Source organism: Haliaeetus leucocephalus, unplaced genomic scaffold, assembly GCF_000737465.1.
Source record: "Haliaeetus leucocephalus isolate CR32 unplaced genomic scaffold, Haliaeetus_leucocephalus-4.0 Scaffold83, whole genome shotgun sequence".
In the NCBI taxonomy this organism is placed as follows: domain Eukaryota; kingdom Metazoa; phylum Chordata; class Aves; order Accipitriformes; family Accipitridae; genus Haliaeetus; species Haliaeetus leucocephalus.
The window spans coordinates 2,048,101-2,061,972 of record NW_010972519.1 but is presented as its reverse complement, the minus strand read 5'-3'; the positions used below and the strand labels follow the sequence as shown (position 1 = coordinate 2,061,972).

General features: G+C 39.5%; 1 protein-coding gene across 1 annotated transcript in view; it reads right to left on the bottom strand.

Moving 5' to 3' along the window:
* Window positions 1–13,872, bottom strand: part of LOC104841266 (engulfment and cell motility protein 1) — a 212,703-nt gene that overhangs the window by 117,874 nt on the left and 80,957 nt on the right. The window contains exon 6 of the mRNA XM_010582811.1: window positions 6,516–6,685. Coding sequence (XP_010581113.1) covers window positions 6,516–6,685 — 170 coding nt within the window. The remainder of the gene's footprint in view (window positions 1–6,515; window positions 6,686–13,872) is intronic.

The following is a 13,872-nucleotide window of genomic DNA, read 5'->3' as shown; positions in this document are numbered from 1 at the left end:
CTACTAGCTTAGCATTGTTCATATCTTCTGAAAATTCATTTTCCATTTACCCAGCGAGTTGTGCTTGCACAACTGTTTTCTGGGGCAGCACTGTGAGCTCAGTCAGGGAACTGAACTGGGTTAAGGAATATTGTATTAAAAGTAGCCTTTACTGTCACCTTTAATAGTCTACATCAGTTTTTCAGTCCAGCTTGCTACAGACAGTACTGGCATAACCCTTCAGATGAAGCAGGACAGGAACAAGTGGCTGTGAGCAAGGGCTGGTTAAGTGTTTTGACAGCACTACTGAAATACTCATCAGACTGGGATGGAAAAAACCATTAGCAGGTATGTGAGCAACTGTCCCAAAAAGCACGTTAAATTCGGAAAAACTCCACACCAATCTGTCTTCATTTTCCACTGGACTGGTATACAGTATTATCTCTGTAAGCCAAGCCAAGAGCTAGAATTTCACTGAACAATACAATTTGTCCTTAAAGCATGCACAATTGCCGCCTCAGAGACTTCCAGCTGTACAGCAGCCAACTCTGGAACTGCATGTGTTCAATAGAAGACTCCTCTTAGTCTACAGTCAAAAACCATGCAAATACACTTTTATCTAGAAGCTTATATGAACCTGATCTAGTTGCATTTACTATTTCCAATACAAAGATGACAAAATTTAACAACCATCCCAATTTAAAACAAGTTTTTCTCTCCTGTCAGTGCACTAAGCAATTACAAGTCCCTCAAAATTAAAAGCAGGCTATCTGCAACCACATCCGAGCAGCATCGACTAGCATGCTCCTGTGCCATGGCTGTACTACAGTAAAGCTGCTCAGCACAGCCATATTGATGAAGCAGACCTCTGAAGAACAACCTTCTCAACAGCAGCAGAAACAATTCTGGTTACTGCCAAGACAGCTAGGATTAGCATAGTCTCAGTTTTTTGCAAAAACTGCATGTTATTTCAGCCAAATGACAAGTGACAGAGACCGTGATAACGCCAATAAAAAAAAAATACTGAAAATTCTGCATAGACCTTTTCCTCCTAGTCATGAGATTATTATTACTGGCAATAACAAAAATAAATTTAAATTCCTTTTATTAACTCTTTGGTCTTTCAGTATTTATGGTTTGTGACTTAAATTCTCCTTTTCTTACTTTAAAAGGGACTATGAGGGTTTTTTTTCCTTTTAAGGAAGGCTGAGAGTCCGTCCCAGTCACACGACTCTTCTGATACATCAAGAAAAAAACCCCACCATATCTTTACCAGTCGTCTTCTACATCAGTAAAACTATCTATACAGCCATTATTTTCTGAAATATTAATTCTGGGCTAGACTCTGGAATACAGCTCTGAATGAGCAAACTATGTTATCTCAGATGGAGACATGATCATTTCTTCCAGTTTGGTACCTAAAGACATTTTTCTTCAGTCATTATGGTACCTCTAGCACTGCTCTCCTTCTGCCTCATTTTAAGGCATTGCACTCTGGGCAGGGAGCAGCAGCAGCACACCCTTACATTTCACTTTTACATTGTCTGTACATCCAACCAGATGGACTGCATATTCAGCTCCCCGTAATTAGGCACAAACTGGGCTTCAGACGAAAAACTAGCATTAGAAGCTCTATGGAAATCTTTCTGAAAAGTCTCTTAAAAGGTAAATAACTGTGTGTGTGTGTGCACACCCACACCCCTCTTTGGTGATACAGATGCAGAGTCTGAGAAATGATTGGACATCATGGATAATTATAAAATGGAATAAGCATTTAGTGGTTCTTCATGACTTTACTCGTCTTGCAGTCTCTGCTATAATACATAGGTCACCCAAACCTTAAAAATAAACATAAAAATGTGGGGGGGTGTCCTCTTTTTTTTTTCCTTCAGTTAATAAGAGACTCATAGCATGCTCTGGAAGCAAGAATGAGCCTGAAGGAAAAACAAAGATGAGCCATCTCAATCAACAGGATTGAGATACATGTGGACAGTTTCTAAGACATGTTGCATCTCTGCCAATGTAAATATATTCATATAGACAAGATGCACTCTCCGTTTCACCAGGGCCCCATGCAACCTACAATCTGCCTACCACCAGCCCCTATAGCTTTGTCCCAGTACACAACACGTCTACAGTTCCTTTGCTCTAAGCAGCAGGCATTCAAGGAAATCTGGCCCAAATTATGGTACCTACACATAGTATTGAAACCACTTTTGAAAACATATGCAAAATAAAAAAAAAAAACCTCTCTCAATTTGTTATTTTTCAAGCTATATTAACAGTAAGAAGCTGGAAAGGCTATTCTCTAATGCATTTTAATTTTCTTCAATATTCAGGAATACAACATATGGAAAATTAACTAGGAAACACTGTTAGTTCTTGTCAACTTTATATACTACTACTTCTTTTCATCACCAGCAAAATGAAGCAGAGGTAACTAAAAACCCAGGGATTTACATTCTCTTACTTTGGTCACTGTACTTTTATTATTTCAGTGAAGCTGATGACTATAAGTAGCACAATAAATAAAGCCAACTATAAATAAAGCACAGGTCTCTTCCTCGGTGAAAGTTATATAAAAAGCTGGAGTCTCACTTTCCAGAGGCTGCCCACTAAAACTTAATCACACGCTCAAATTATAACTTAAGATCTGCCCCTAACATGAGTCCCACGTGCAAAGAAAACCTCAGAGCAACCTTACACGGAGCATGATGGTACTTTTAATGAGCACTGCCTGTCCCTTTGGGGAAAATAGAGAATAAAGCTTGAATTAACAAAATTCATCGATTTCTAGCACAGCTGCACCACACCGTGAACAGAGGCACCACTCAGCCTGGGCTTACTGATGCAGGGCTGTCCTCAGCTGCGTTAACCCACAGGCAGCTGGGAAAACACACAGAGGGGCTCCTTGCAGCACAGCAGCAGCCACCCCACAGGGTATGTCCCATTTCCCTCTGACCCCCACAGAGCCTTAGTGCCAAGTCTCCAGGTTGCAATACCAGAGCACAAACAGGCACTCTCATGCTATTTCACAACATAACTGCTCTCAGGTTGTGGCTCAATGATGCACCTAGGCCAATGTAATGGTTTGTAGCCACAAAAAAGGGTCTTTTCTGCATCCACTCATGCCCGCTTCCTCTCTTGCTTCTTCAAGTCCCAAACCAAGCAGAAAACTAACTGCAAAACTTTGCAACCAAGTTAACAAGCTGCATTGGCTTTATGAAGCATCTGGACACCAGAACCAGGCTCCAGAAGGAAGCAGGACTGGGCTGGAGAGAGGGGATTAACTCACAAGGAATGGGAGAAGAGGGTGGGAGCTGGACCTTCTCTTAGAAGCACCAAGCCATTAGGGTTCTCTCACCTGTATGGTTGCGTCATAGCCTCACTCAAGCAAGGCTGGCTCAAAAACAGTAACTCAAAGGTGGGTAAAATAACTCCACAGTGAAGATATATCTTAAATGTATCTTTACAAAATGTTTTCTGTTCTAAAACTGGGCCATCAAAGAAGTTTCTGCCCTTCCCTGAAATTTCTGGCTGCTCAATCCTCCTCTAATACTGTCCCCACTTTGTGATGCTAATATAATTATTTGGATAGGTCCACCTATGGACACCGAAATGATCAGAGCTAAAAATACCATTGGGGAAAAGAAAGTGGCAGGTACTGGGGCAGGGAAAAGGAGGAAAAAGAGCTTTTTGGTTTGAAGCATTTTTGGTGACCTGGTCAGCAGCACAGCCCACAAGGCCACCCTGCTGAGGGTACACAGCCCAGGGTGGAAGCTAATGGCAAGGAGGCCTTCAGCTTGCTTTGCCTGTTCAGCGAGCATCTTGCGGGACCTCTTATTAATGGTACTGCAGAGGGTCCAAGCAAAAACAGGAATAGAAAACATAGGAGGACAATTGACTGACTCCAGTTGCTTTTCCTTGACAGCCTAGGGTGCTCGAATGGCTGGCTGTCCTTGTCCCACTCTCTCCTCCATATATTACCCTTCTTCACCTCCCACACACACCTTGTTCACTCACAGGCCATTTTAGGAAACTGTTTTGTTGTGATAATGAAGTAAAAAACCAAACCAAACCAAAACAAAAATCTTCTTCTGAGGAAGTCGTTTGTCTGTTGGCTTAGCGTGCTGAAATAGCAAAGAGTTACAGACCCTGAAGTGGGAGGACAGGATCAATAGCTTGAAGTCAGACGAGAAAGGAAAGCAGCAGCACCACAGCAGGCTTAGGCTGCTAAGTCTGTGTATATTAGGGTTTGCTCCTTTCATTAAATCTCAAGTTCTATTAAATATGTATTTATCAGCCAGTAATGCACAGTATAAAAGCAGAAGGGAATGTACAGCGTAGCACAGATGTCCTTGCTTTACAACTCCCTTCACAAAACCAGACTTGGAAAAACCCGACCTCCAGACCCCCTCAGAATCTGCAAAATGTCTAGGCTGCTGAACACAGAAAAGACTGCAGTGACTACTGAGAGTTCATCAACACGTGAAGCTGCTGGAAACTCTCACAGTCTAAGTCTTTGTTCAATGCCCAAACTAGATAGCGTTTCTCCCCACAGGCAGAAACACTGATAAATAGATTAGACAGGTAGACTGATCAGTGCATCTTTGGTGATACATTACACCAGCTAAAAAGCAAAATCTGAAATCCCTCCAAATGCAAGCCATTAAAAAAAAAAAAAAAAAAAGGCAAAGTAGACTTTGCTCCTATGTCCAGTCTACAAGCCTGCTGTGTGGTTTGAAAACTTATACCCTCAGCCAGGAATTACTACTAGGGTGTAATTTGCTGAGCAGTTCTTTCAATAGTGGTTCTGGCTTAAGTAGTTTCCCTCCCAAATAGTTATTTTTAATCCAGACCAGTCTCCTACAGCTTGGCCCATCCCACAGCTGCAAAACAGTAGTACAAACACATCCGAAGCATGAGGAGGGCACTTGCTTTAGCCTTGATGCAGCTAAAAGAAATGCTTGTAAAAAATGGGAATGTTCCCTGTCTGTTTCAATAGCAAATGAAGTGCTTTATTTTAAATACCTTCTGCAGCTGAGTAAGTTAAACAACTTAAATAAATCCATGACAAAATTAAGTACAGAGGCAGTGACTTGTGATTTGCTTATGTTTCTGATCTTCATAGGCACATGTGAGCCTGCCCATTCAGTATATTTTTTAATTAGTACAGTAACTGGGTGTGCATATGTTTACATCAACTTAAACCTGTCTTTGTTTTTAAATTTAATTTGGTCCCTAAACAACAAATATTATATGAATATAAGACTAGTTGACAAATTTGATAAAAAAAAATATAAAAAACCTGCTTCTAGTCAAGTGGCATAATATGTGCCACAGACCACATCACTGCAAAAAATAAAGACCATAACCCCAAAACACTTAAGATGAAACCATGAGCCATTGGAAATCCAGTATGTAGCTGAAGTTAGGCATGAGGGATTCAAAGTCCAATAAACCATTGACCACAATAACAGGCAGGGATCAGTGGCAGCGTGCTTTTACATTTCCCAATCTAAGGGCTACTGAATTCTAAAAAGTACTTAATTATTCTGTGGAAAATTCCAGTATATCTTGTGTGGGGTCATCAGAGACAATTTGTGTTCCATTTCAAAGTCCACTTACTACTTTTGCTTTACCCCCTAACCCTATAAGGGAACATGAGCTGATTTGTGAGGGGATTTGGACTGATTCAGCAATTGACTTCTGAAGTCTGGTCCACAAGACTGAACACCCCCAACAAATAAGAAAGCTACTTTCAAAGCATTTTCCTTCTCTCAGGAAAGGGTGCGGATATTGTTGATTTGTTTACATGTAGTAGAGGTTGACACTGACTACAAACACTAAAAATCTTACTTGAGCAAAAGCCTACTTGAAATAGTAACTGTTAAACATAATTTAATAGTACAACAATCCAGTTGATACTTTTCTGTAGTACCCTCCACATTAAGCCAATAGACACTTACTCAGGACTATGGTCCTGAATTTTACCAATGGTGAAAATTGGCAAGATGTTCTGGTAATGAATAAATGTATTTTCAGCGGTCAGATTTCAATTTTGTGTCTGAAAGCCATTGCCATTTGAAAAACCTCAGCCAGAATTAAAACAATAAAAATGGAAATAAAGTAAGCACTGGGTTTTGCTCCACAAGTTCTCAGTAACGTGAAAATTACAACACAGTTTTCAGATGACATGACTTAAATATCAGCCTTTGAATATACTATCAATGATTTATCTAAATTCCAATGGGTAGAGAAGAAACTAGGACCAGTCTCCCCAAAACGTCATGGCACAGAAGGTACTTGTGACTTCCTACTTTGCTTACCCCCAATCCCCATCAGCCCATTGTTAGGGGAAATTAAAAAATATTCTCACTGATAATGGATATACTATTCTAGCAGCCCAGAACTTTTCAGATGTTTGATTTTATATAATCTTATAAGTTGTATACAGAAATACTTCAGGCACTCAGAGAGTGAACGTGAAAGCACCCCATATGGGAGGAACTTCAGAGCTTAAGCAGGATACTTACTCTGTGCCGCTTTCAACCATTTGTGTTAGGAGGGAAATGCCATCTAGGTTTATAAATTCTTGGGCAAATGTAACATCCCGTGAGTAGTTGGCTAAGTCTTTCAGTGCTTCTAACTTCGCATCCATACTAGAAGACTGGATCCTCTCATGAAGCTGCTGTGCATTTTGAGCCTAAGAGAGAAACAAAACAAAAACAAAAAAGCTTTTGTTACAATAGCAATAATGAATAAAACATACCACAAGCAATTTCCATGTTTAATATTAATAATAGTTGACACTTGCATGCTCAGAAATAAGTAAGTAGCTCACATAGGAACTACTTTTACAAAAGTGTATTACTCATTTATTAGTCCATTATTACCTATAATTACTTGGATTGTTGCAGAATCATTAGCAGAGCAATAGACAGATATCCCATTGTCTCAGGCAAAATGTAAGCATTACAGAAGACAGCCTTTGGCTTGAGGAGCTTGTGTGTCACATCAATAAAAGTAGAAACAAAAATAAAACAAATTGCATCAGACAATCTCAGTATACTAATGGCAGCACTTTTTGCCTTTCAACACTTCCTCGGTTTATGCATTTCTCATGACCTTTAACAACGAAGACCATATACTGTCGTAATCAGGTTATATCAGTAGACACCAACTTCAGACCTTCTGCTCCTTCCTCACCTTCTTCCTTTTGTTCACAATCAATTAAAAAACTTGCACTCTCTCTTACAAGGAGCATAGGAATAATTATTTCCCACATAACACTATGATATTATCACTCATACATCTTTATGCAAGGTCAATATCCACACATATTAGGTCATTTGCCCATTAATGCTTCAAATACAGGATGAGACAATGAAATCCAAAATGAACACTGAAGATAAAAAGCTAGAGGGATATTTAAATAATGCATATTAAATTGTCTCTGTCTTTAGCCATACAAATACTTTAGAAGACATCTCACGTTTTCAGTGTGATGCTTTCACTTACCTGAACACAATACCTAAAAGCTTCAGTTAATAGCTAGCTAGCCAATACTCTTCTTAGAAGAATAATCCTCGCCACTATACTTGCAAAATTCAATTTTCTAAAACTCATTTCTTACCTGCTGTCCTGGTCTTGGCTGGGATAGAGTTAATTTTCTTTCTGGTAGCTGGTATAGTGTTATGTCTTGGATTCAGTATGAGAAGAATGTTGATAACACATGGATGTTTTCAGTTGTTGCTAAGTAGTGTTTAGACTAACTCAAGGATTCTTCGGCTTCTCATGCCCAGCCAGCAAGAAGGCTGGAGGGGCACAAGAAGTTGGGAGGGGACACAGCCAGGGCAGCTGACCCAAAGTGGCCAAAGGGGTATTCCATACCATGTGATGTCATGCCCAGTATATAAACTGGGGGGATTTGGCCTGGAAGGATTGCTGTGTGGTAACTAATTGGGCATCGGTTGGCAGGTGGTGAGCAATTGCATTGTGCATCACTTGTTTCATATATTCCAATCCTATTATTATTATTATCATTATTATTATTTCCTTCCTTTCTGTCCTATTAAACTGTCTTTATCTCAACCCATGAGTTTTACTTTTTTTTTTCCAATTCTCTCCCCCATCCCACTGGGTGGGGAGGAGTGATCAAGCAGATGCATGGTGCTTAGTTGCTGGCCAGGGTTAAACCACAACGCCTGCACTGAATGAAAGGTGAATGAGAAGCTATGTGTCATTAGGAAACCAAATTAATAGTAAATTCTGCTGAGAGATATTTTCTCTGAGATTATGCTTATTCTTTCTCAGCTGGAGAAGAAAAATAGAAGAAAAGGCTCTGCTGACAGACAATTCCTTTTCTGTTCAAGTAATGAATATACTCTTCACAGAGATGGTCGTCTCTGCAGATCAAGATTCTGAAGTAGTAGACATTTTTAGTGCAAGTGAACATTTAAACAGGGAACACAGGAAAAACTACTACCGTGTTGTTACAGATACAGCTTCCCATCTACATAACTTTGTTGCACAAACATTAATAAATTAAATGTCCCAATATCCTCCAAGATCAGCAAGGTTTGTTTCTTCGCATTTTCACAAAGAAAAATTAACACATCATCTCCAATCAGCTTTTGGCCAGAACCTATGTGTGAGGAGCGTGTATGGGGAGGAAGTGTCTTCTAGTTAGTATGACTGTGGTTAACATCTTCTGTTAAGAACCATTGAAAAGAAACAGCTTATCTTTAGTCCTGAGCTTTTCTGTGCCATAGGTATTGGGCGGTGCAGCTGTAGCAGTTACATTATCTATAAAAAGGCAGAATCCTGTTATCCAAAAGGTCTTTCTGCCACCCTAATTACCTACTCTATCAATAGGTTTGAGTTGTAATGGGGAAAACAATGGCTTATACAGTCTCTCCGTAATGGCAATGTCTGTCCAAATAGTACTAAAAGAATATTTTCTCAAACTTAAGCAGCGGGTAGGCTAAATTGTTTGCCAAAGCCTATGGAAGAAATCAAAATAGATCCCACTAGCTTCCAACTTCAGGATAACCACAGACTACTTCCTCCAACCCTTTTCCTTCATCAGAGAGGGTGAAGGAAGTTTTGCTAAAGTACTGCTGTATAATCAGCTACAAAAATTCAGAGCAACCACTATTATTACCTGTGCCAGCAGTTCAACAGCTAACTCCTACCTCACCAAACAACCTCCTTCACTGAGCTGTTTCTACTCTAGACTCCCCACTATAACAACTCAGGAAGACTCAGAGATACAAAGCATCCTCAAAACACTACTCTTTCTCAGAATAAATGCAACTTCTGAATTCCTGCCCATCTCAGTAAATAAACACTTCGGAAAAATCTTCAATACCACCATAGCAGCTGCATTCCCCCAGCTCTGGAAATGGTTGCTCAAATTTAACCTTAACCTCATTAAGATCTGTGCACATGCCTTCTTCGACCTGCTATGGTTCTGGGAAGTTACCGACCCCACTATCTGCCTACTGAAAGATACAGGTCTTCCAGCTTTTCATGGGAAGTGGGTCCTCTGAAAGCTCCTGGACTCAGTGAAAATGAAACAAGTAGGAAAGATGAATGAAACACCCAGTTCAGTGTGACTGAGCAGCTCTCCTGAGCTGCTCAACCAGTAAGTCTGAGTGGGTGGAACTTGGGCAGCAAGCACATTACAAGCATGGAAAGAGCTAACCCTACCTCCCACTAAAACCGAAAACACCAGTACAGGGACGTGCACTAACAGCTCACCCACACTGCAGAACAGCAGCATGAGTGGGACCAACCTATTGCCAGAGATACGTTAATCCTCTTTCCTCGGAAGTCAGTGAGAGCTTTGAAATACACCACACTAAAACCAAAACATAATCTTAGATCAGAGACAGCTTGGTCCCCTCTACAGAGCACAAAAATCTAAAAAGCAATGTCTCTCTGATACAAAAGTGATTCAGCCCTGTTTTAAGCACATAAAAGAGAGCTTACTAACACCATAGGCTTTATCTGACTAGGCCAATGCTAACGCCCCATCAGCAAAGTTTCTACAGAGCTGTACTTTTCTTACATTAAACAAGTTTTGCAAGACACTGCATCCAATAAACCTTGCTCCTTATACTACCGGAAAAGAACTGATAATGGCAGAGCAGATCTTGATTAAAGGGGTAAACAAATATTTGTCTCAGCAAGAGTGCTGGTACATGTCTCACTGGAAACATGACAAAAAGTAATACTGGGTGTTGTCATCACAAGTGCCTGATGGGTGAAAACATTGCTTCAGTGAATACCATGCAGTTCTCACAAGCCTCCTAGTTCTTGTTGCCATAGCACTCATACGTGCTTATGGAATGTACAGCTCACTTATGCATTAAAAAATGAAACCCAGATGAAATATGCTCCGAGTGCTTACCAGGGAGCTATTTTAATGATTTACAATCCATCAGTGGATGGACAGAGGGCACAGCTCATTAACACAACAGCAGAGCTAGCTGCCATGTCTCTGCTTTTCCTGAAATATCATTCAGTAAGAATAAATAAATATATAAAACCTGCCCAACTGAGAACCTTTATGAGGGAATTAGCAGAAACACGGCTGTTCAGGTAAATGAAAGACAGCATTAACTGCTCTCCTGTTCAGAAAGGAAGACAGGAAGCTTGTAAAATGTGTGCTGTTGAAGCCCCAGCATTTCAAAAGGCTGTCAAGAGGCATAAAGCTGCATGTCTAGTCTTAAATGACTTGCTCCAAGGACAGCCAGAAAGATTGCCCTTAGGGAGTAGCAGTGCTTAAAAGGAGCAGCTTGATGAGATTGTCAGCTTAAAAAGAAAACTAATGACCTAAATCCAAGATGTGACTTGCTTAGAGACTGAAATAGCCATTTGGAGGTTAGGAATCCCAAGATCATCCTAACAAGGGATTCTACTGATCAAATTATCATTTCTTTGCCACCAAATACTTTGTGCAAACTTTGAAAGCAACTTATAACCTAGACGTATGCAGGGTTTCTGTACAGAATACAAAATGCAGCGAGCAAGGACAGGAAGGAGGACACAGATTCCAAATGCAACCACCACCAAAGATTAACGTGCTATGGAAGAAATTTGCACCACTGATTTAAGTTGCTGTTTTGCCATTATGTAATCAGTTTTCCTCTTTATCCTTTACAAAAAGCAAATAAAATATGAGTATTCTGGTCTTCCCTGTAGATAAGTTAGTCACATTACTCAATGTTCTGCAACTACCAAATACAGTTTTGTACTAACCAAACAGGTGCATTTCTGTGGTTTAATTTAATACTGTGGTGGTTTAAACTGCTGCCTTTTTCTGGCTTGTTACTGCCACTTCACCTACAACTGCACACACGTCAGAAAGCAATGGAGGAGTGGATACATTACATAATCATCATTATACACAAACCAGATTCAACAGATCCCGCAAGGCTGACTAGCGTCTGATGCCAGGTAAGCAATGAGATTCCACTTTAATTAGTAAAGACATTAATTGTTAACATTTTTACATTCATACTCAAGCACAATTTCTACTAAAGCCCTGTGCAAACATAATACACAGAGCAGTGCTACATAATCACTATACACAATTAAGGAGGAAGAAACAGAGAAACAGGGAAATTGTCACGCCTAGAGTCACGTACTAAATCAATGATAAAAGCATTAGAGATGCATAGCCATATGTATTATGTAAATATGCCTAAAATAAGTTTATGCAATCAGTAGCCACTTATGAATGAGAAGCAATTTTTCCTCTTGCTGCATTTGAAACAATCCCTTTTGTTTACTATTCAAAAGGGGAAACCTGAAAACACGAGATTAAACCTTTATCTATAAAAAGACAAAAACCAACTCCACTTCGCAAATCTTTCTCTTGTACTATGAGCAGACAAATATAAAATTGGCTCATTGACTTCCATGGTCAGTGCTCCTGGTATAAGGTTCAATAATAACTAATTCACCATTACATGATAATCACAATCATAGGCTAGACCTGCAAATATTTATGCATTTACTGAAATTCAAGAACATTAAGACAGTTGAGCATGTATTAAAGCAATTGTAGATTAAAAATTACAGACCAGATCCCGAAACTTTACTTAAAGAATTCAGATGCATAAGTAGAAATGGGTTAAAAAAACCCTCTGCACTTCCTTGTCTGTGTAGAACACATATAAATAAAAAAACACGTTGCTCTCATCCGTAACAGCATTCAGGGAAAATACTATGATGACTGTTAATGAACACCCCTGTTTACATGATTGCTCATGCTAGAAATGCTAATACAGCTGCCTACAAACAACTTACAGGTTTGAGAACTCAACCAATCTCCAACCAGCGGATCAAATTAAAACATGCAACAAAAGCAAATGATCAGGCACCATAAATACCACATTAGAAAAGGCTACCTATTGACTCAGCATTTAAGGTATACAGTTCATGAGCAAGGCATGTTTTTTACATGCACAAGAAGCTACTTCCAAATAAACAGCGAGTGCTCAAATAATCAGTTCTGTTTGAAAACCGATAAATTAAAAAAGAGGCCAGTTCCTTCAGTTTAATTTTCCCAGTATTTTAGCATCCTTTCAAAATGATTAGTCATTTGAATGAGGATTTGCAGGATCTGATCAAAGGAATCCCACAGTTCAACACACTAAAAGGTTGGACTCTGCTTGCTGCATTGCAGGACACAACTGTCCTTTCAGAACAGTCTCACACTCGGGAGCAATTACAGCTCATTTATTTATACATCTACCCACCATCCACTGGAATATGTTTATCACAAAACAGACAATAGCAATCTGGCATTTCAACTGTCAGGTATGTTCAAATACAAAGAAATGTTGCATATGAAAGTTTTGATGAGTCCCTTCAGAAATGCAAATGGACAAGGGGGGAAAACAGATCATAGAAAACTGCAAACACACACAATAGCACAAAGAATTGTTAAGAAAGATGATAGGAGAAGTTAAAAATAAATAAGAAAGATGATATAGGAACAAAGATAATATGAGAGAAATTCAATCTCTACTCAAGTTTCCTAGGAAACAGAGTGTCTGTGTGGCGAGTGGTTTATAGAGGAAAAAACCAGCATTGTTTAGAAAAAACAGCCTTTCAGAGAATCACACAAACTTAGCAAACAGACCCACAGATACAAAGAGGCAGTTCAAATTCCCACCAGGCCTAGACTGGCGTTTGCAAAGTTTTAACTCAAGTTTAAAATAGACACATTGTAAATCCCTGAAGGCAAGCATTTATAATGGCTTTAGCAGCACACGTAACTGCAGTTTTGCCCTTGAAATATTAACAATGATTTTCAGAAAAGGCCTCTACATACACATGCAAAAAAAATTGAGATTAAAAAAGAGAGAGTATTTAACATTTAGAGTTGGGGAGTTAGATTTCAAATCCTAGTTTTAAAAAAGCCAACCCAAAAATGCTGGTTTACTACTTCTAGACAAAACTACCTTTTACCCCCCTCCCTCCTTTTAATCTTTAATAGTACCTGCTCTGGGTACATGAGCAATACACAATCTGAGGCTAACAACAACAGAACTCAAGAAGATTGCACCTCATCCTTCTCACCCAGTTTTCAGTGACTGACGACATGCAACTGTGAATGGGTATAGCCAGACTACTGGCTGTCATGGTAGTAAGCTGCATGAAAATTAAGAACTACAAAATCATTTTAAGTTCATGCAGCCTTCTGAACTGGTCAAAAAGATTCTTCTCAAATCTTCAAGAGAAAAAAGTTTCCTCAAAAGGCTTGTGAAGTTCAGGACACATTTTTTTTGCCCACAATAGCCAGAAAGTAGGCAGCTCAAGCCTCTCTGGAACTACATGGACACATCCCAGACACTGCATAATCCATACGTGGCT